Genomic DNA, 18,894 nt, shown 5'->3' on the forward strand with positions numbered 1-18,894 from the left:
TGAGGAGCACACTCTCAGGTCCCAAGCCAATACTACCGGACCAACCCAAGTGGGTTTTGAAGAGAAAATCCTTGTTGGAGATTGGGAGGAATGCGAAAAGTACCTCAATGGCGATACCAAAATAAGTGAAAATCGATACTACATGAAGATGTTATTTGAGATGAGGAAATCTTAAAGAACATCTTCATGGAGTATTGATTTTCGTTGATTTTGATATTGTCATTGTAGTACTTTTCACACTCCTCCCATTCTCCAGCAACAATTTTTTCTTCAAAATACTTCAAATTCAAAAAGAGACCATATTCTTGCTCTAGCTTAAACCAAAAAAAAAAAAAATCATTTTATCATTCTAGATACTCACCATACGAAAAAAAAAATTAATTTGATAATCTTCAACACGATACAAGAGAGGTGAACCTTAGTTTGTTGGCTAAATGGCGTTTTAGATTTTTTCAACACGACAGACCTTTACTTTGTAGGTACTTTAAGAAATTAGTTTACTAGTTAATGTTTTGCATAATTGGAGCAAACAAATCAAAGATAATCATATAGCACTGCTCTTGATGTTTTGTATGTAGCTTCTTAGTATTGATAATCATAATTGGAGCAAACAAATCAAATATCTTATAATTTCTTTTATCACCAACATTTTTTAGATAATTTGAAAGTATACGAATCTTATTATATTTGAAAGTTAATCTCATGCAACAAGTGATTAACATCATAAGAGGTGATGTATCTATATCTATATCATATAATAATCATTCTAAATAGAACATGCATTCAGGTACATGAGTTTCAAATTCTCAAGGCTTTTGATGCTAAATGTCACCCTCCTTTGGTGATAAGTATGTTTTGCAATTTTTTTTTTTTTTTGAATTATCGTATCCACACGGACTCGTGTGATTTGATATTAAAACAAATGGTTTAACAAAGGATCTCACAAGATAAATTATATCTGGGTAGTTATCACTGAAAGAAGAAACACTACCTTGATCATTTTCATGGCTTCATACACATCAAGTAATTGCAAGAATCATGCAAAATCAACAATCATATGCAATTGTGAACGCTCAATATATGTAAAACATGGATGTTCACACTACTCGCTGGTAGGTTATGAAGCACGAACACAGACACGAACACTATACATGGTACAAACACTGACACGTTGATACCGATAAAAAATTGAGAAAATGACACAATTCAATATAATTATAAATATTAGTATCGTGCTTCATTACCGCTAGGTCATTGACGCATCTGACAAAAGACACACTTATCTAAGGAGTGTTTGTACTTCATTACCGCTTTTGATGAGTTATATGTTTTTAGTTTAATTAAAAAATAAAATGTTTATTTTCGTGCTAACATTCAAATATATCTCAAATTCAATCTTAGATGATGCATTTACTACAATTGAATTTTTATTATGTAATTGAAAATTAATCAATAACCTAAACTCGTGACAGTGTCATTAATTATCAAAAACCTAAACTGTTTCAAAGTGTAAGCATATGGTATTCAAAATTAAAAAATTTGAACCATAACTTTGTTTCAACTAATCACTCACACATTGTCATTATCAAACAACTTTTGAATTAAACTCGTGACAGTGCCATTTCAAGACATGAGCATAAGAGAAATTGGCAATTAAAAATTCAAAATAGAACCATATTAACAGAACAAATGCATTGTTTCTAAATAGGCCTTTTAAACTCACAAAGTTGTTCTCAAAAGGTGTTTAGTTTCATGATAAAAGCTTTTGCAATTTAATCTTACAAACCAAAAGGCTTTGTTTTACAAACTAACAATCCAAAAAAAGAAAAAATTCTTCCATTCTCTATGACCTCTTACCATCACATCCTAATATAGATTTCAATCCCCTTTTTAAAAAATTAATAATGTAAACAAAAGGACTTTAAGCAAAGCAAATTAATTTCAACCTTAAACAACAATAGATCAGTTTAAAAGACGCTTACATAATTATTTGTTAAATGTTGTCCATGAAAATGAAAATGCATATATTTTAATCTTATATTATTTTAATGTTTTGTTAATTTTTAAATAATTGAATAAAAGACTTTGAACAAAATATTTCATTTTTTGGTTTAGAATATTACATTTTTTTTATCAAGTAACTCTAACCGGTAGAATTCCACCTTTAATAGATTCCGGATTTAAACTTTAATGGAAAATGTGATATTCTTTACTGGTTGTCAGTTGAGCTACAAAGATATGAACCGAATATTTCTATTTTCTAGTTTTATTTTTATCTAACTATAAATTTTTTTTTTTGTGCTAATCATTTGGTTATCGGTGGAAGCATTATAATTCAGAGTTTTGCCGCGAAATAAATAAAGTTCAGCTAAGAGTTGTTCACATAGGTCCAAAACGATTAATCCTAGTAACTATTAAAAATAAAAAAATATCCTCGTTTGAGAAAAACAAAATTGGGAAATCTTATATTTTTTAAGCATTGGTACAGATTATATCCTCGTTTGAGAAAAATAAAATTGAGCATTTAATAGGTACCATTTATACAATAAGCATTTGCACCTATATATTTTTGTGAGACCTGTTTTCAATAATATAGAGTTATTGGTAGAATCTGTTTAATACTTTTTTAAGAAATGATGAATTGGAGAGGTCAAGGCTCTTTTTGGCAAAAATAGCTTATGGCCGATGAGCTAGCTGATAGCTTATGGCTGATAGCTGATAGCTTCTAGCTGATAAGTTGATTGAAGTGTTTGGTAAAATTAGCGGTTCAACTGACTGATAAATATAAAATGACATAAAAAGACGTCTTTAATTCAATAATTTTTTTTATCAAATTAATACTATTTAAGATACTTAGAATTTAATTTACGTCAAAAAAAATACTTAAAATTTAATATTTTAAGTTTTTTTTGTACGATATTTTAAGTTTATTAATTCAATAAATATATCTTTCAAATATTATTATTAAACTAATTTTTATATGCTGATTTTTTTTTAAAAAAAAAATATTTTCCTTTCAGTTGATATACTTTGTGAAAAAATAACAACAAAATATATTCATAATATAGTATAATGGTTAATTATAGTAAGGTACGTTTTTTCAACAAAAAAAAAAATTATAGTAAGGTACGTACCTATGTATTGATAAAAAAAATATATGCTTTAGCCTTCATATTTGAAAATAGATATTAAGGCAACATTAAAACATACTATATACATGTGATTTTAAAAGAAGCAACGTTAAAACATGCATTTACTTATTTTATTTTAAATTCTAATGATAATAAATTATAAAGGGTAAATATGAATTTTAGTTAAAATAATAAGGGTAAAAGAGGAAGAAAAAATGAAAAGCTAGAAGCTATAAGCTCAGAAGCTACTTGACATAGCTTCTGAAAAAGAAGCTATAAGTCAGTAAAATAAGGTAAAAGCTCTTTCTGAAAAGACTGTTACCAAACAGGTCTTTTAGCTTATAAGCCATAAGACAAAAGCTAAAAGCTAGGTTTTTTGACTTGCCAAACAGACTCCAATTGTTTTTTGGTGATGGATTAACCAACTTCACCAAAAAACGTATCATTTCATTCATTCGGAATAAACTCAGTTCAATTCTCATGTGAAATAATTTTTTTTATCAGAATTTATTTATGTTAACACTTAACACAAAAATAAAATAAATAAAATTATAAGTGAACATCAAAGTGTACTTTAACAAGCAGTCGACCCTAAATTTTTTTACTTTTGAGTTCTCTTCTTCCTCTATCGGTAAGGGGGTGATTTTAGGTCATTTTGGCCTAAAATTACCCTATGGTGGTCGTTTTGGTACGGTGTTGTTTGATTTCCGTCTTTGTTGCAGTGTTCGTTTAGTTCATATCGAAAGATTATCTTCAATCAATTGCAGATTCAATCAATGATTTGTGCATCAACGTCGTAGGTCTGGAAGCATGGACATTCTGGTAACTTTAATTTTATCATATTATTTGTAGGCATTTTGCCGTTATATACTACTCCTCCGGTCTTATATATAAGGAACACATTGAGAAAAACACACATACCAAGGATGCTTATTTTTTTATTAAAAATTCTAAAATGTTATGTGTTATTCCAAAACTAACCTTGGTAATGTGTTTGTGTAATTAATGCATAACATTGAAATACGTTGCATTTTATACAATTTAATAAGGGTATACAAGAAATTATCTATTTAATAAAGAATAAATTTAAAGATGGCTTAATTAGTTAATTGGTCCCTTAAAGACTTTTTAGGTTTCATAATGGTCTCTTAAAGAAAAAAAGGTCTGGATTGGTCCCTTAAAGACATCTCCGTTAGTCACATTGGTCCCTTCCGTTAATTTATCAACCACAAATGTATTAGGTGGACCAACATTGAAGGTGGTCCACCATATACCACAATATATTTTTTAATCTTAACCATTGAATTGTTTTGAAAACAAAACAACTATTAGATTTTACATGTCCACTAAACCTTAGAGCGCATCATCACCAACAAATTCTTCCTCCATTCCTTCATCTTCTCCCTCGATTCCTTCATCATATTCTTCATAACTTCACCATTAGAACCTCCAGAATTCAAAACAAATCCAAATAAAATATTTCAAAATTGCAAAATAATCTTAGATTCACTTCTTCCTCAAAGACACAATTTGGATTCCATCTATCCACGCACAACACAAACATCATAATCTTAGATCCACTTATCCACGAATCAATGTTCTAATCTCTCTCTTCAACCCAACAATCAAATCAAGTAATCAACCTTGTTTTCATGGTTGCTACCGTTGCTTTTCGATCCAAACCTTCAAATTACAAAGAAAAAGCAACTCTTGCTTTATCCCAGTTAAGATACTTCGCTTTCAATTACACACATGCTGGATTTTACTTTGTTTGTTCCTTTTTGGTTTTGTTTCAATTTTGTTATGATTTTGTAATTTTGATAATTTTTTTTCTAGGTTTGATAAAGGTTGATTGAAGATCCATGGGGATAAAGAAGAAATGAAGAATGGGGGAAGAATATGAATAGAAGGAAAAAATTATCATATGTTGGTGGTTCACTATTAAATATAATAGGCCAACAAAGATCTAATGAGTCTTGTTTTTGTCAAAAAAAATCGAAGGGTTGAAATTTAAAATATTATTAAGGTCTACGATGTACCACTATCTATAGTGGTTCACCTTACACAGTCCTGACAATAGTTAACGATTTTTTGGACAAAATGGACGGGAGAGACCATTGTGGCAAACAATGCATCTTTAAGGGATCAAACCGAAACTTTTTTTCTTTATAGGACCAATTTGAAACCAAAAATGTTTTTAAGGGACCAATTTACTAATTAAGCCTTTAATGATTGTTTCTTATAAAAAGGACCAATTTTTTTTTCCAAAATGTTCCTTATATATAGGACCGGAGGGACTATTAACTTGGATGTTCTGAGTTTGTTAGCAGATTCATTCTTTGTTCGCAAATTCATCTTTTTTATTTTTAACAATGTTGAATTTGTCCTTATTGAATGGAATGAATATCTTTTATTTTTTTTAAGTAAAAAAATCAAAGTGTACTTTATATTTGGACAACGACAGGAAACAAACCTACGACTAGAGGTGGGAATAGGCTAGGCCGAGCTAGGCTTTGCCAAGCCTGAGCCTGGCCTGTCAAAAAATCGAAGGTCTGAGCCTGGCCTGTGGCCTATCATAGGCTTAAATTCTAGGCCTGAGCCTGGCCTTTTGAAAGTCTGATGTGGCCTGTTAGCCTGTTTAAAAACCTATTTCATATGAACATATTTAAATAAATAATTATATTTATTTTGAAATATACTTATGAACTAATAAAATAATGTTCCATTTGATATTTTAGAGAATTTGACTATATATGTCATCATATTTCAATTCTAGTTTATAATAATACATTTATATATGTTAAAAACTAATGTAGATTAATAAACTTAAATTACTTAAAAAGTTAATAGATTTATAATTTAATCAAAGTATAAATTTTAATATATAAATAATAATCGTAATAAAAATATTATCCATGTTAACTTAAATAGGCCGGCCTAGTAGGCCTCAAAGGCTTTTTTAATGGTCTGCGGCCTGACATTTTTAGCTAAATAGGCTTATAAAAAAGCATTGGCCTGCTCTATTCAAAGAAATAGGTTGGCCTGGCCTGAGCCTATGTAGGCTAGGCCTTAAGGCCATGTAGGCCGGCCTGGCCTGTTCCCACCTCTACCTACGACAAGTACTCTCACTCCATTCCAATGCAAAGATTGTGATTAAGTTAGAACCAGAGAAAGAAAAATGGCAAACCAAAACAGAGAAGAAGTAGTTTGCGTAACCGGAGCAAACGGTTTCATCGGAACATGGCTAGTAAAAACCCTACTAGAAAAACAAACCCCACGCTACAAAATCAACGCCACAATCTTCCCTAATTCCGATCCATCTCATCTCTTCACACTCCATCCGGAAGCCCAATCTCGCATCACAATTTTCCCTGTCAACATTCTCGACTCCACCGCTGTCTCCTCCGCCATCAAAAACTGCTCCGGCGTCTTTCATGTCGCATCCCCATGTACCCTCGAAGATCCAACCGATCCACAAAAGGAGCTTCTAGAACCTGCTGTACAAGGAACCCTAAATGTTCTAGAAGCATCCAAGCGCGCCGGTGTTAAGCGTGTCGTTCTCACTTCCTCGATTTCGGCAATGGTACTGTTAAAATTAATTAGAAATTAGAAATCAAATGTTATGATTTGATCGTTGTCGCATAATTGTGTTTGATTAGAATGAATTGTAATTGATTCTAGGTTAAAAAATGTTGCCTTTAGTCAATGACATTATGCCTCTAACAAATAGTAGATAGCTGTATAACGAATAACAGAATAAGCCAGCTGATTGAATTTATATTGTTCAGTAAAATTAATGGTTGAACCGACGCATAAGTATGAAATGACAAAAAGCTCAAATAACATGACATGGGTAAAATTGGAAGAAAAAATGATAAGCTATAAGCTAATTGAATTAGCTTATCAAAATAAGCTAAAAACTCATGATAAAAAACTTTACCAAACGGGTCTTTTTTATCATATGAGCTTATAAACTATAAGGCATAACCTCAAAATGTGGTGTTGCCAAACAGAGCCTATATGTGTCCCAATAAGGTGACTTTAGGGACTAAAAACAAGTTTTTGAATTTGAAGGGACTGAATCCCAACAAAAAACTTGCAGGTCTAAAACCAAAAATGTTATAGTTGTAGGGACAAATATCATATTTAAACCTTGATTCTATTTCTATTATAAATATAAACAATGTGTGCTCATTCACACAGATCTACAACTTTTACAGGTACCAAACCCTAATTGGCCGGAGAAAAAGGCGATCGATGAGACGTCGTGGACGGATGTTGAGTACTGTAAATTGAGGGGGAAGTGGTATCCGGTGTCGAAGACCGAGGCGGAGAAGGCGGCGTGGGAATTTCGAGAGAAAAATGATGGTATTGATGTGGTGGCAGTTCATCCAGGGACTTGTTTGGGAGAGTTGATACAGAAGGAGATGAATGCAAGTTCGGCGGTGTTGCAGAGGTTGATGAAAGGGAGTGAGGATACTCAAGAGTGTTATTGGTTGGGGGCTGTTCATGTTAAAGATGTTGCTAAAGCTCATGTTTTGGTTTATGAAACTCCAACTGCTGCTGGTAGATATCTCTGTGTTAATGGGATATATCAGTTTTCTAGTTTTGCTAAAGTTGTCTCTGAATTGTATCCTGATTTTCCTATTCACAGGTTAGTTTGTTACTTACTTTGTTTCATTCCAATGCCATACCATGTTATGTTATGTTTTCTTCTTGTTTGAAACCATTCATCATGGAAACAAAATTTGTTTTGTTGGGTTCGGATTTCAGATTTAGTTTGATTTTAGAAGAGTGGTATTTGATTAGTTTTGATTAAAATCACTTTTAGATTAGCTATGATGACACTAATTGTGGCAAAATTTACTCGGAAGATTTAAAAAGTAGTTAAATCAAACGAATGTGCTGAAACTATACCGTTCTTGTCATATTCCTATAGTTGTTCAATTGGGATGCTTTCCAACATGTGGAAAAAACCAAACGTTTCCTGTAGGTGTGGGGGATAACCTAGTGCGCCTAGTGGGGGTTAGAGGTCCTAGTTCCAGTGGGTTAGCATAAAAAATTGGGACCATTTCTTTATTCAAATTCTGTATTGTGTGTTTATCTGCAGACGGCTTTGAAGCATATACATTTATGTGACATAGTTTGTATTTAAACTTTTTCTTTGTTGAAATTCTTCTGACAAGGGGGGAATATTGCAGTCATCTTTGTTATAGTGTCAACCAGCCTTATGTAAATAAGAACTTAAAAGAGACATTTGGGTAAATTGAGAACAAATACAGAGTTAAGAATAACATACTAAGACACTCTTGCTATACTTGAGCCCCAAGTTAGAAAGAGAATAATGGTTATGAAGAATGTACCAAATAACATCAATTTCTCAAACCTAGGTTTGGAACCACAAACTCATGTTTACCAGCTCCAAATGTGTTCTCTAACAATAGAATGGAGTAGTGAGGGCCCAAGTATAAACAGACATTTATATTTCTTTCTCAATAATCTATATGAGCACTGAGCAGCGTGATTAGCACTGAGCACATATACCGGTTGCTATTGCTTTTTGGAGCACATGCTGTATGCTAGACGTCTCTTAAACTTTTCACCGTGTTCTACCAGCCTAAAATGCTAATCATTTTTACCAACCAGTATCTGTATGCTAGACACTATTCTACAGATACTTATGGGGTGTACTTTGAAGTCTATTTTTTTTGCCTAAAGCTGTTGCAAATTGTTCAACATATTTGGGTTCAAACACATGAGTTGGATCAGAAAAATGATCCGCATTATATTGTTTCCCGTTGGCTGAAATTATTAATTTATTATACATCTTGTTACCACTATTTTTTTGTAAACTTCTGTGTTCAAATTATTTCCCCCCTCCCCCATATCTCTTCGTTATTTAACATATGGGCAAGGAATTTAGAGAAAAGTGATGCCATGCCATGTTTAATTATAAACCTTATTTGTTTCTGCCATTTAGGCAATTAAGAACAGTTGGCTATGTATGTTATATAGGGAAACAGGAAAACCTGGTTGCCAAGAATTTATAATAGTCTAGATAGATTTTCTAATTTAGCAAATTGCAACTTATATTATATTTAGATTTTTATTGTTCTGCAAGTGTCTCCTACATAGTATGCTATAGTTTTTCTCTGAACAAGAATTGCATGCATGCAGGTTCCCAGATGAAACTCAACCTGGTTTGACACCATGTAAAGATGCAGCAAGGAGGCTAATAGACTTGGGATTAGTCTTCACACCAATCCAAGATGCTATTAGAGAAGCAGCAGAGAGCCTTATGGCTAAAGGCTTCCTGCAGAGAACCCCCTCACAGAGAGCCTTATGACTAAGTGTATGTTTGGTTTCAATTCTGGAGCATCCAGAATTGATTCTGGACGTGTAGAATTGATTCTGACTTGTTTGGTTTCTCAAAAGTAGAATTGATTCTGCCTCCAGAATTGATTCTACTTGAAGCTAGAAATCGTAGCTTCTGATTCTAGAATTGATTTTTACACTCAAATTTTTTGTTCAACTCACTTTTTCATGAATATATCCAAACATAAACCACTTCAGCTTAAAATCAATTTTGGCCAGAATCAATTTTACAGAATCAATTCTGCCAAAATCAATTCTCTCCGCGCAGAACCAAACACACGCTTCTTCCCTTGAAGCAAAATAGTCCTTGCTTCATTTCTTTTCTTTGATATAAGGTATAAGCAATAATGAATGTAATTATATATTATACTGTTCATCTAGTAAATAAATTTCTTTATCCTCTCACTTTTTTTTTTTGAAGCAAACACAATCAATGCTCTCACTTTATCCTCTCACTTAATTTTTTATTTCAAAGTAACTTTCATTTTCTGCTGTATCAGTATCACACTTGTTAAAGTTTTCACGGTGCAGCATTGATTTCATTAATTTAATTTTATGGATGTGGAAAATCACCCTCATTCTTGTAACTGCTAAAAAATCTACCAGCATGTTGAAATTGAATTTAACCAATATGCTTACTTGAGGTTTTTGTAGCATTAATTTGATTATGACCATAAGTATGATGGAGAATTTTTCAACCATTATTTAATTTAAGCAATTTGCTCATATTTAATGAACTCAAGGAAAAAAAACACTAGAAAACTGAATTACTGATCAAATCTCAGATGGAATCAAGTATTATTGATAATAAATGTCAAACAATGTGAACTTGACATGAAATTCCAAGAATAATTGTTGACTAATTTACTAACTAGTGTGCAAGATCCGAAGATAGTGCTCAAGTACCAAGAAGCCATGAATGAATGGAATTTGCAACATGCAAGTGCTACAATATAATATAGCCAAATTATAAGGCATTACATTCCTTAAACGCCCACACCGGCGCTTCACAATGACCAATGTGCATGCTTATATTATGACAGATAGAACATGGTATTATTTTAACTTTCTTGGATCTATACATATATCAGAAAAATTCCCTTACCATAGCAACCTTAAATTACATTAACATGTCCTCTTTTGTGTTCACTTGTACATGCTAGTCTTTCCTCTTAAATCATCGAGAAAGAGAAACATGGGAAGTGAAACTCATGACCAGCAATACTCAAAAAAGCTTCCATCTTATAATCAACAGATTCACACTCAAACACAGAAGCACAAGCTGAAATCTTTAATGCTGATCATATTTACCAACCTTGTTACCATTTACATCTTCACAGGTCCATTTAGTTTCGTGTATAAGTACTCCTCTATGAGTACAAGTGACTCAAGCTCCATTTTGCAGGAACTCAATTCCACCAAAGCTCAACTTGCTGCAAGCCACACAATCTTATCAGAGCTTCATCAACGACTCAACTCGACTAACTTACTTGTCCAAGCTTTGCTTATTGATCTTACTCGCGAACAAGAAAAACAATCTAACCGTGTAGATGAGAACCCTGTGATTATAAAGCTTGGAAACGATGATTCAACTACAGCTGCTTCTACAATATCTGATGAGCTCAGTATTTCACTTGGCCCTCATAAGCTTCCTTTCGGGCACTCACCGAAGATCGGGGCAGGTGAGATTCACATGCCTGTTGGTGAAGCCTGCTTGAAGTTTCATGAGGAGTTAAAACAATATATGACATATGAGATTGGTGGGGAATGTCCTGTGGATGATGTACTTGCACAAGGACTCATGCTCAAAGGCTGTGAACCGTTACCTCGTCGAAGATGCCACCCAAAGTCTCCGATAAATTACGTTGAGCCAACACCTCTTCCGGATAGTCTTTGGACAACTCCACCAGACACAAGCATTATCTGGGACAGCTATGCTTGTAAAAGTTACCATTGTCTTGTTGATAGAAAGAATGAGCCAGGTAATTCATATGACTGCAAAGGTTGCTTTGACTTAGAGAAAGAAGAGAAGATCAAGTGGATCTTTGATGATGGTGGACTTGATTTTGGAATAGACCAAGTTCTTGCAACAAAAGCGGCCGGAACGATTCGGATTGGACTTGACATTGGTGGTGGAACTGGAACATTTGCTGCAAGAATGAAGGAACGAAATGTGACAATCATTACAAGCACGCTGAATTTGGATGGTCCATTCAACAACATGGTTGCATCAAGGGGTTTAATACCAATGTATATTAGCATCTCTCAAAGGTTTCCGTTCTTCGAAAACACATTGGATATTGTACACTCTATGGATGTCATTGGCAATTGGATGCCAGATACTATGCTCGAGTTTGTGTTTTATGATATATACAGAGTTTTGAGGCCAGGAGGTCTATTCTGGCTTGACCATTTCTTCTGCTTTGGTTCACAGCTCAACAAAACTTATGTGCCGATGTTAGATCGAGTTGGATTCAATAAACTGCGATGGCATGTTGAAATGAAACTTGATCCCGGTGTACGAAAGAATGTGTGGTACATTTCAGCTCTGATGGAGAAACCAATGATTTGAGGTAGACATATAAATGTGTATGCTATATTGAATGAAAAAATTAAGTCTGTTTTTTTTTCATAGAAAATGGAAAAATCTCGAGTTCTTGACTAATTCAAATGTTATAATTTTCTTCTAAACTCTTCAATCAAGATACATAGTACTTTACTCATGTGCCCTCAAACACCTTCTCAATTGCCGGAAACTTGAAATTCCAGTTGTTGCCTCCCCCGTGCGTGGAGGCGCGTCTGTCAACCCTTCCGGCTGTTTCTTACCAACTAGCTAAGTTCTAACAAACTCTAACCTAACTGTAATAATTCATTCCAACACAAACCAACCAACATGACTAGAATCCATTTCAATAATATGTTCAAAAGTAATATATGTTACAAAATTCATGTAACAAAAAACCTGAAAGTAAACAAGAAACTAACACCAAACTTCACCTTCAATCATGTTCAATCTTAAGCTAACAATATAATACACACAAGATTAACGACGTCGTCACTTTACATATCACTTCAACAAGCATGAAAAAAAAATCCTACATAGGTACAATTTACGCACGTGGAAGTACTATACTTGAATCAAAGTACTCATTATCATAAGGATGCATAGAACTTCCACTTGCATTATAACTAGATGATGCTGATGCAGCATTCGGGTTTGTGCCAGCCAACAGCAACATGTTTTCAATTTCTTTAAATGCATAATTCATTGAAGGCCTATTTGAACTTGAATCTTCAACACATTTCATTGTAATATCGATAAATTTTTCAAAGCTGTTCAATGATTCCTTGAAATCAATGATAGGATCGAGGATTTCCTTAAGACCATATAATTCTTTTGTCTTGTCAAGAGAATTCCGAACCACTTTCACAATATATTTCCCTCTTTCTATTGGCCTTCTTGCAGTTATTAACTCTAACATTAGCACTCCAAAGCTATAAACATCACTCTTCTCAGTCAATTGTTGAGTCATGTAATACTCCGGATCCAAGTAGCCCTATATAGGTATATCAAAAACAAAAATCTACCATCATCACTTAATTTCGATAAGATCTATTAAGTGCTTTTCATATTAGATGTTACTAATGCTAAATCACAACTTACTATGTCTTCATATGGTACTATTAATATGCAGAAGATAGTACTTTTCATATGAGAAATGATTTTTTGACATCAAACGGTGGATGTCTTTAGATTTTTGTGTATTTTTTAAATGTGTGTATTATTGAAATGTGTGAAAAGATATAGAAGAATATAAATACATATACGAACCATTGTCCCTTTGACTTGAGTGGTCATATAACCTTTTGCGCCATCACTCAAAGGCTTGGAGAGACCAAAATCAGATACTTTAGCGTTCAAGCGTTCGTCAAGTAAAATGTTTGTCGATTTGACGTCTCTATGAATGATAGGAGGATTGGCTTGTTCATGAAGATAATCCAACCCCCTAGCAGTACCAAGAGCTATTTTTAGCCTTCTAATCCAGTCCAATCTAATTCCTGACTTCCCTGCATACTCCACACAAGTTTCCCTTAAATTCTGTGAGTATAAATTTTGTAGAGCACTATTACCACTCAAACTAATAAGACGAAGTAGCGATGAAAACTATACCTGAAAGAGCATCTGTCAAAGTACCATTCACAACATACTCATAAACCAATATTTGTTCTCCTTGCTCAAAGCAGAAACCAATAAGACTAACAAGATTTTTATGGTGGACCCTTGATAGAAGTTCAATCTCAGTTTTGAATTCCAATCCTCCTTGCATTGATTCATTTTGGGCTCGTTTTACGGCAACTAGTTGTCCATTGTGAAGAGTTCCCCTATAAACCTGTCATTATTATTACACCTTTAAGAGTAAGACACTTGCAAATTTGGATATTAAAATACTAAGTAGTGTTATAGGACTATTTCTTAACTACAGAAGAGAAATTAAGTGAACATGCAAGGAACCATTCGATACCTTGCCATAACCCCCAGATCCTATATAATTGAGTTGTGAGAATTTTTTGGTGCAGTTTTGAATCTCTTCGAAAGTGAAGCGCCTCGCACCTTTTAACTGTGGGATGCTACTATTGCTCTCATCAGGACCCCATTGTTCTGCATTTTATGAAATTGAATATGTAATAAACTATGTAGTGCAAACTCACTTTCATTCAAATATTCCATTGGTTTGTACAAAAAAAAAAGCAATTATTCTAGAAAAGCGATAATTAAAATGGAACGGACTTTATCACCAAAAATAAATAAATAAATAAATAAAATGGAAGGGACGAAGTATAAAGTGACCTTACCAAAAAGATTGCTTTTGTTAGTTGCTCTTCTTGCCTTGTTCTTTTGGCGGAAACCGTAAACAACTGCAAGGAGTAATAGCACAACCAGGACACAACCACCAATAGCGGCTCCAGCTATGATGCCGATATTAGACGATTTACTAGATTTCACAGGACCATTTTGTAGTACTAAATGACAAGAAAAATATAGTGTTAAAATGAAGAACTCACTATAATATAACCAATTTCATTACTACACGTAGAATCAGATATAATTACCTGAATCTTCTAGATAGTGTTCGTATTTATCAGCGATGAAATAAAATGGTCCGAAAATATCACCAGGAGGCTTGTATGTTTGGTTGCTAAGCATAAAGCCTATGCCAGAAATACCGGTTCTATTGAAAGATTCTTTGTCTGATGGAAATATTTGTAAACTCAAATCAAGATACTGATCTGTACTCTTCCTTGGATTGCTTATCGAAACTGAGTCCACAGGTTTATCATGACTTATTAGAGACTCCATCAGAGTCTTCTCTAGCATTACAAACACAGACTTGTTTCCCAAGTCAGAGAAAGAAGGAGCTCTAAGAGTTAAAGTTCCTGTATATGGGTATGCACATTTGCATTTCGGACTTAATATCTGATTCAAGTTGCATTCAACCGGAATACAGTTATCTAGCGGCGTTGTATATGTGTCATTCGGTTTTGTAATCGAGCAGTAATTCTCTACAACTCCTGTTTCGGTGCAAACTGGATTATTCACTAGTCTGCAAATAAAATGGTATTCGATAATACACTTTTTATGATCAGAAACAAAGAAAAGATTGAAATATTGAAATTAATTTTTATAATTAGGACTTACATTATGTCCACATTAGAGACATTAATTTGTGGATCAAACTCAACATCTTCAATATTATTAAACTGCAAATCAATGAGTCCTAGTTGGTCACTAAATGTAGAGCCAATTTCTAAAGTGCCATTCAGCCCGTTGTTCTTCAGAATCCTACGAGTCATGTAATGTAAAAAATTAGCTTATGTATCGATATAAAAAAGATGAAATAGGAACAAGTACTTGGACTGTCAAAAGCAATGTTATGGTACTTACACTGTCTGTAACTGTACTAGGCTGAACAAAGAAACAGGAATAGGTCCTTGAAGTTGTATATTCTCCATCATTCTGCGTCACAAAAGAACATGATGAGAATTTAGGAAACAGGAGAGAATGAAAACTGATAGCTGAAAGAGTATAGAAAGAAAAAGCATACATTGTTGTTAGAGACTGTAGAGTAGATAACCATGGTGGAAAGTCTGATTGATCGAAAGAGTTGTTACTCAAATCCCTTCGAAATAATTAAATTAACCGACTCAGCATTCATTAAAGAATTAATATGCACTTTGAAATGACAAAAGGTTATGCAGAAAAAGTAAAAATCTCTTAGATAAATGATTAGATAGTTACAGGTAGCTGAGGACATTCATTCCAGTAAGGTTTGGCAGGGATCCGGATAGGCGATTGTGTGACAGGAACCTGACAGACATAATTTCAAAGACCTCGATTAACATATTTGAAATTCATCGCGATGGATACCGGAATTACACTTGAAGGAGTAATGAAATTCTTTATGCAAAACATGTGTTTTTTGTACTTACAATTCTCTAACTTTTGTAAGATTGTTGATGTTTTGAGGCAAAGATCCGGTTAATGAATTGTTATCCAAGCGCCTGCAGCCGCAAATATATATTTCAAACAAAAAGAGTGACAAAACTTTTGGTTACTAATTTGAAAATTTTAAATATGGAAACTCACACCACTTCCAGTTTCTGTACAAGTCCAAGTGTAGATGGAATTCTGCCATCAAATTTGTTGCTTTCAAAAAGCCTGCCAAAAAAAGATATTGACACTGTAAATGTAAATTCATGATTTCCATTATCTCTTTCATCCTATCCTCTCTTGTTCACTTTTCATTAAATATTTTTCAGTTTCTGTTGCGTAAGGCTCATAGTTTACTGATAAGTGGGCAGGTCACTCGACCGAGGCGAGGGGGCAAAGTCCCCTGCGGTACGGTTATGGGATAATCTTGTAAACTAGACCGTAGTATTTAAACACAAGTTATAGTCTGTGAACACTAAGCTTGAATAGGCGCAATTGGCCGAACAAGTTTTACTTTTTATTCCATAACCGATGTGGAAATGCATTTCAGAAACTAGTTAATTAGCAAAAACCCTACTAAAATTTGTTCAATAATGTAAACAAACTTTTCATGAAAAAAATTAGGAAGAATCTTACACATGTACCAAAGACATATTAGAGCTAAAAAGTTGAGCTGGAATGTTCCCCGAAAGCTTATTCTTCCCAAAATGACTGTAGAAAATTGAAATATGTTACAAGGAGTTTGGCAGATATAAAGAAAATTACTGTAAATATTAGTAACAAAAAGAAAAAGTCGCATACAAGTGTTTCGTTTTGTGCAGCATATCGAGACCTGGAGTCGTTCCATTAGATATTGGGATGGAACCGTCAAGCTGGTTTTCTGCTAAGTCTAACCAATAAAGATTTGAGAGATTACCAATAGTAGCTGGAATTTGTCCACTAAATCTATTAGAATTCAATGATCTGCAAAAACAAGAAATGAAAATATTGTACTCAATATAAAGATCAATATATGAATACAAAGAACTTCAAATCAGTGTTGTTAAATAGCCGCGCTGTAATGCTATAGCCTAGCCGAATTTGAACCTATCGGAATCACTAATGTTCTACATTTCACTATTTACTGCAAAATGTTGTCTAATAGTTGCTATATCGGTGCTATGGCACTATTGCGTAGCAGAATTTGAACAAACTGCTATTTTCTGTGATCTGCGATTGACAAAACTGCTTCAAACGTAATCATCATTTAGCGGAGTACTAATTAATACAAATAAAGAGGACATGTGCGTGTGTGCGCACGCGCCTATATATACATTTTAAAAATAAAGCAAACAATCCTTACAGGAATACAAGCCGCGGTAGATTTCCTATTGTATCTGGGATAGGACCGAAGAAACCACAATCAATAAGCTGTCTGGAAGATAAAAGTAAGAAAGAGTATTGTTAGAATTGTTTGATCAAGTTCGATCAGATATTATAATATTAATAACATTCAATACTTTCTTACAAGTTTGTCAGCTTTTTCAAGTTTCCAATTTCAGCCGGAAGCGGTCCTGTTAAATTCTTATTGTAGGACAAATCCCTGCAAAGGAAAAATCATGAAAAATGGTTTCAAATACTCAAATAAGAGTTAAAACTCGGGCGAAGGAGAAGATTCTATAACAACTAATATAGTTGACGCGGATATGCATTTATCATTGACTTGAATAATAAGAAAAGTAGAACACATACAAAATCTGCAATTCAGATAGTGATCCAATCTCTGATGAAAGCTGGCCAAACAAATCCATGCTTACCAATGATCTGAAACACTAACAATCAATTGTTAATTCTCACATAAGACAACTCGGGAAAAAGTCGACTTCGAGTAGAATTTTTCTAAGAGAAAGTACATGGCGGTAACACGTGAATTGATGCACACAATGCCGTCCCAATTTCCGCCACAAGGATCATCTGAGTTATCCCAACTTGGTGGCGTATTCTTCCAATCATACTTTATAAGCGTAAGTGCATTGTCTGCATAAAATATTAAAAACAACAATCAAAGCCAAATTTTAATCACTAAATCTTAAACACAAAAGTTGTTACATATGAACAGGAGTTAGCCTATGTTTGGTATCACGGTGGATATGCCAGAATCACGACAGTGATACCAAACATACATTTGTAGGCCTCTTTCCATAACGTGATGCTTATTTTTCGCAACAAACAAGTCGAATATTTCTGTAAACTATTGGTAGAACAATTTGTTTACCAAATGAATGATTAAAAAAACATTGAACATAGAACATATCATTGAAGAAACAAAACATACAATCATCAGATGATGTTTTTGTTACCACAGCAACCAACAAATAACTGAAAAGAATGAGTAGGAACACTAGAATTCTTTCACCCATGATCAACCAAAAATATGACACAAAACTTGTCTACTCATAATAAAACTTTAGAATGCTGAATAAAAAGATTACAATCCTCATTTAAATTCATTGAAGCACTTCATTCCATCAATTGGATACAAAGTCAACACAATTAAAAGTTTTTAAATTTATCTGGTGATTATTTGACCTAGTATAAGATCAAATAAATAAACAATTACATGATAATTGAGAATTACAACTAGCAAGCAATGATGATGCTGATAGTACATTTGAACAGAATTATAAAATAATGAAGCAATAGGATTAAGAATCTATAAAGTCAACAATCACATTAATATAAATACTATGCAAATTTTAACAAGTGTTGAAATTAGTTGGCCATGGTAATAAGCAATAGTTAATGGTGCATCAATGCATGCAAGTTGGTTTTTGAATGTTTCAGCGTTGACATAATAACTAGCTTACACCTGCAAACAACCTTATTTGTCATTTTTTTTGGCATATTATAAGTACGAAG

The 18,894-nt window shown here is 33.4% G+C and overlaps 3 protein-coding genes across 3 annotated transcripts; 2 read left to right on the top strand and 1 right to left on the bottom strand.

Annotated features, from left to right (window-relative positions):
- The first annotated feature begins 6,245 nt into the window (after positions 1 to 6,245).
- On the top strand, positions 6,246 to 14,167 carry LOC123897236 (cinnamoyl-CoA reductase 1). The gene is made up of 3 exons (XM_045947790.1): positions 6,246 to 6,714; positions 7,352 to 7,785; positions 9,309 to 14,167. Exons 1-3 carry the CDS (start codon positions 6,310 to 6,312, stop codon positions 9,475 to 9,477), a joined length of 1,008 nt encoding a protein of 335 aa, XP_045803746.1. The 5' UTR covers positions 6,246 to 6,309; the 3' UTR covers positions 9,478 to 14,167.
- Positions 10,702 to 12,078, top strand: LOC123896258 (probable methyltransferase At1g29790). The gene has a single exon (XM_045946669.1). The coding sequence runs from the start codon at positions 10,702 to 10,704 to the stop codon at positions 12,076 to 12,078; it is 1,377 nt and encodes a 458-aa protein (XP_045802625.1).
- Positions 12,401 to 18,567, bottom strand: LOC123897235 (leucine-rich repeat receptor protein kinase HPCA1). Its single transcript, XM_045947789.1, has 19 exons — positions 18,311 to 18,567; positions 17,889 to 18,012; positions 17,728 to 17,799; positions 17,504 to 17,578; positions 17,339 to 17,410; positions 16,798 to 16,959; positions 16,633 to 16,707; positions 16,153 to 16,224; positions 15,996 to 16,067; positions 15,805 to 15,873; positions 15,611 to 15,685; positions 15,451 to 15,522; positions 15,205 to 15,348; positions 14,619 to 15,109; positions 14,361 to 14,528; positions 14,030 to 14,166; positions 13,678 to 13,897; positions 13,339 to 13,574; positions 12,401 to 13,063 (listed from the first exon to the last, which is right to left on the bottom strand). The coding sequence occupies exons 1-19, from the start codon at positions 18,393 to 18,395 to the stop codon at positions 12,617 to 12,619; spliced, it is 2,868 nt and encodes a 955-aa protein (XP_045803745.1). The 5' UTR covers positions 18,396 to 18,567; the 3' UTR covers positions 12,401 to 12,616.
- Between the last annotated feature and the right edge of the window lie 327 nt (positions 18,568 to 18,894).

This window comes from Trifolium pratense, linkage group LG7, assembly GCF_020283565.1.
Source record: "Trifolium pratense cultivar HEN17-A07 linkage group LG7, ARS_RC_1.1, whole genome shotgun sequence".
NCBI classification, from domain to species: Eukaryota; Viridiplantae; Streptophyta; class Magnoliopsida; order Fabales; family Fabaceae; genus Trifolium; species Trifolium pratense.

What these genes read in the sequence shown, in the direction of transcription:
- LOC123897236 (XM_045947790.1), top strand. Translation starts at nt 6,310, where the DNA reads ATGGCAAACCAAAACAGAGAAGAAGTAGTTTGCGTAACCGGAGCAAAC. An exon ending in CTTCCTCGATTTCGGCAATG is followed by an intron (nt 6,715 to 7,351) that starts GTACTGTTAAAA and finishes CAACTTTTACAG; the next exon opens with GTACCAAACCCTAATTGGCC. An exon ending in CCTGATTTTCCTATTCACAG is followed by an intron (nt 7,786 to 9,308) that starts GTTAGTTTGTTA and finishes GCATGCATGCAG; the next exon opens with GTTCCCAGATGAAACTCAAC.
- LOC123896258 (XM_045946669.1), top strand. Translation starts at nt 10,702, where the DNA reads ATGGGAAGTGAAACTCATGACCAGCAATACTCAAAAAAGCTTCCATCT.
- LOC123897235 (XM_045947789.1), bottom strand. Translation starts at nt 18,395, where the DNA reads ATGGGTGAAAGAATTCTAGTGTTCCTACTCATTCTTTTCAGTTATTTG. An exon ending in TTGAAAAAGCTGACAAACTT is followed by an intron (nt 17,411 to 17,503) that starts GTAAGAAAGTAT and finishes TTTATCTTCCAG; the next exon opens with ACAGCTTATTGATTGTGGTT. An exon ending in AATATGTCTTTGGTACATGT is followed by an intron (nt 16,225 to 16,632) that starts GTAAGATTCTTC and finishes TTTTTTTGGCAG; the next exon opens with GCTTTTTGAAAGCAACAAAT.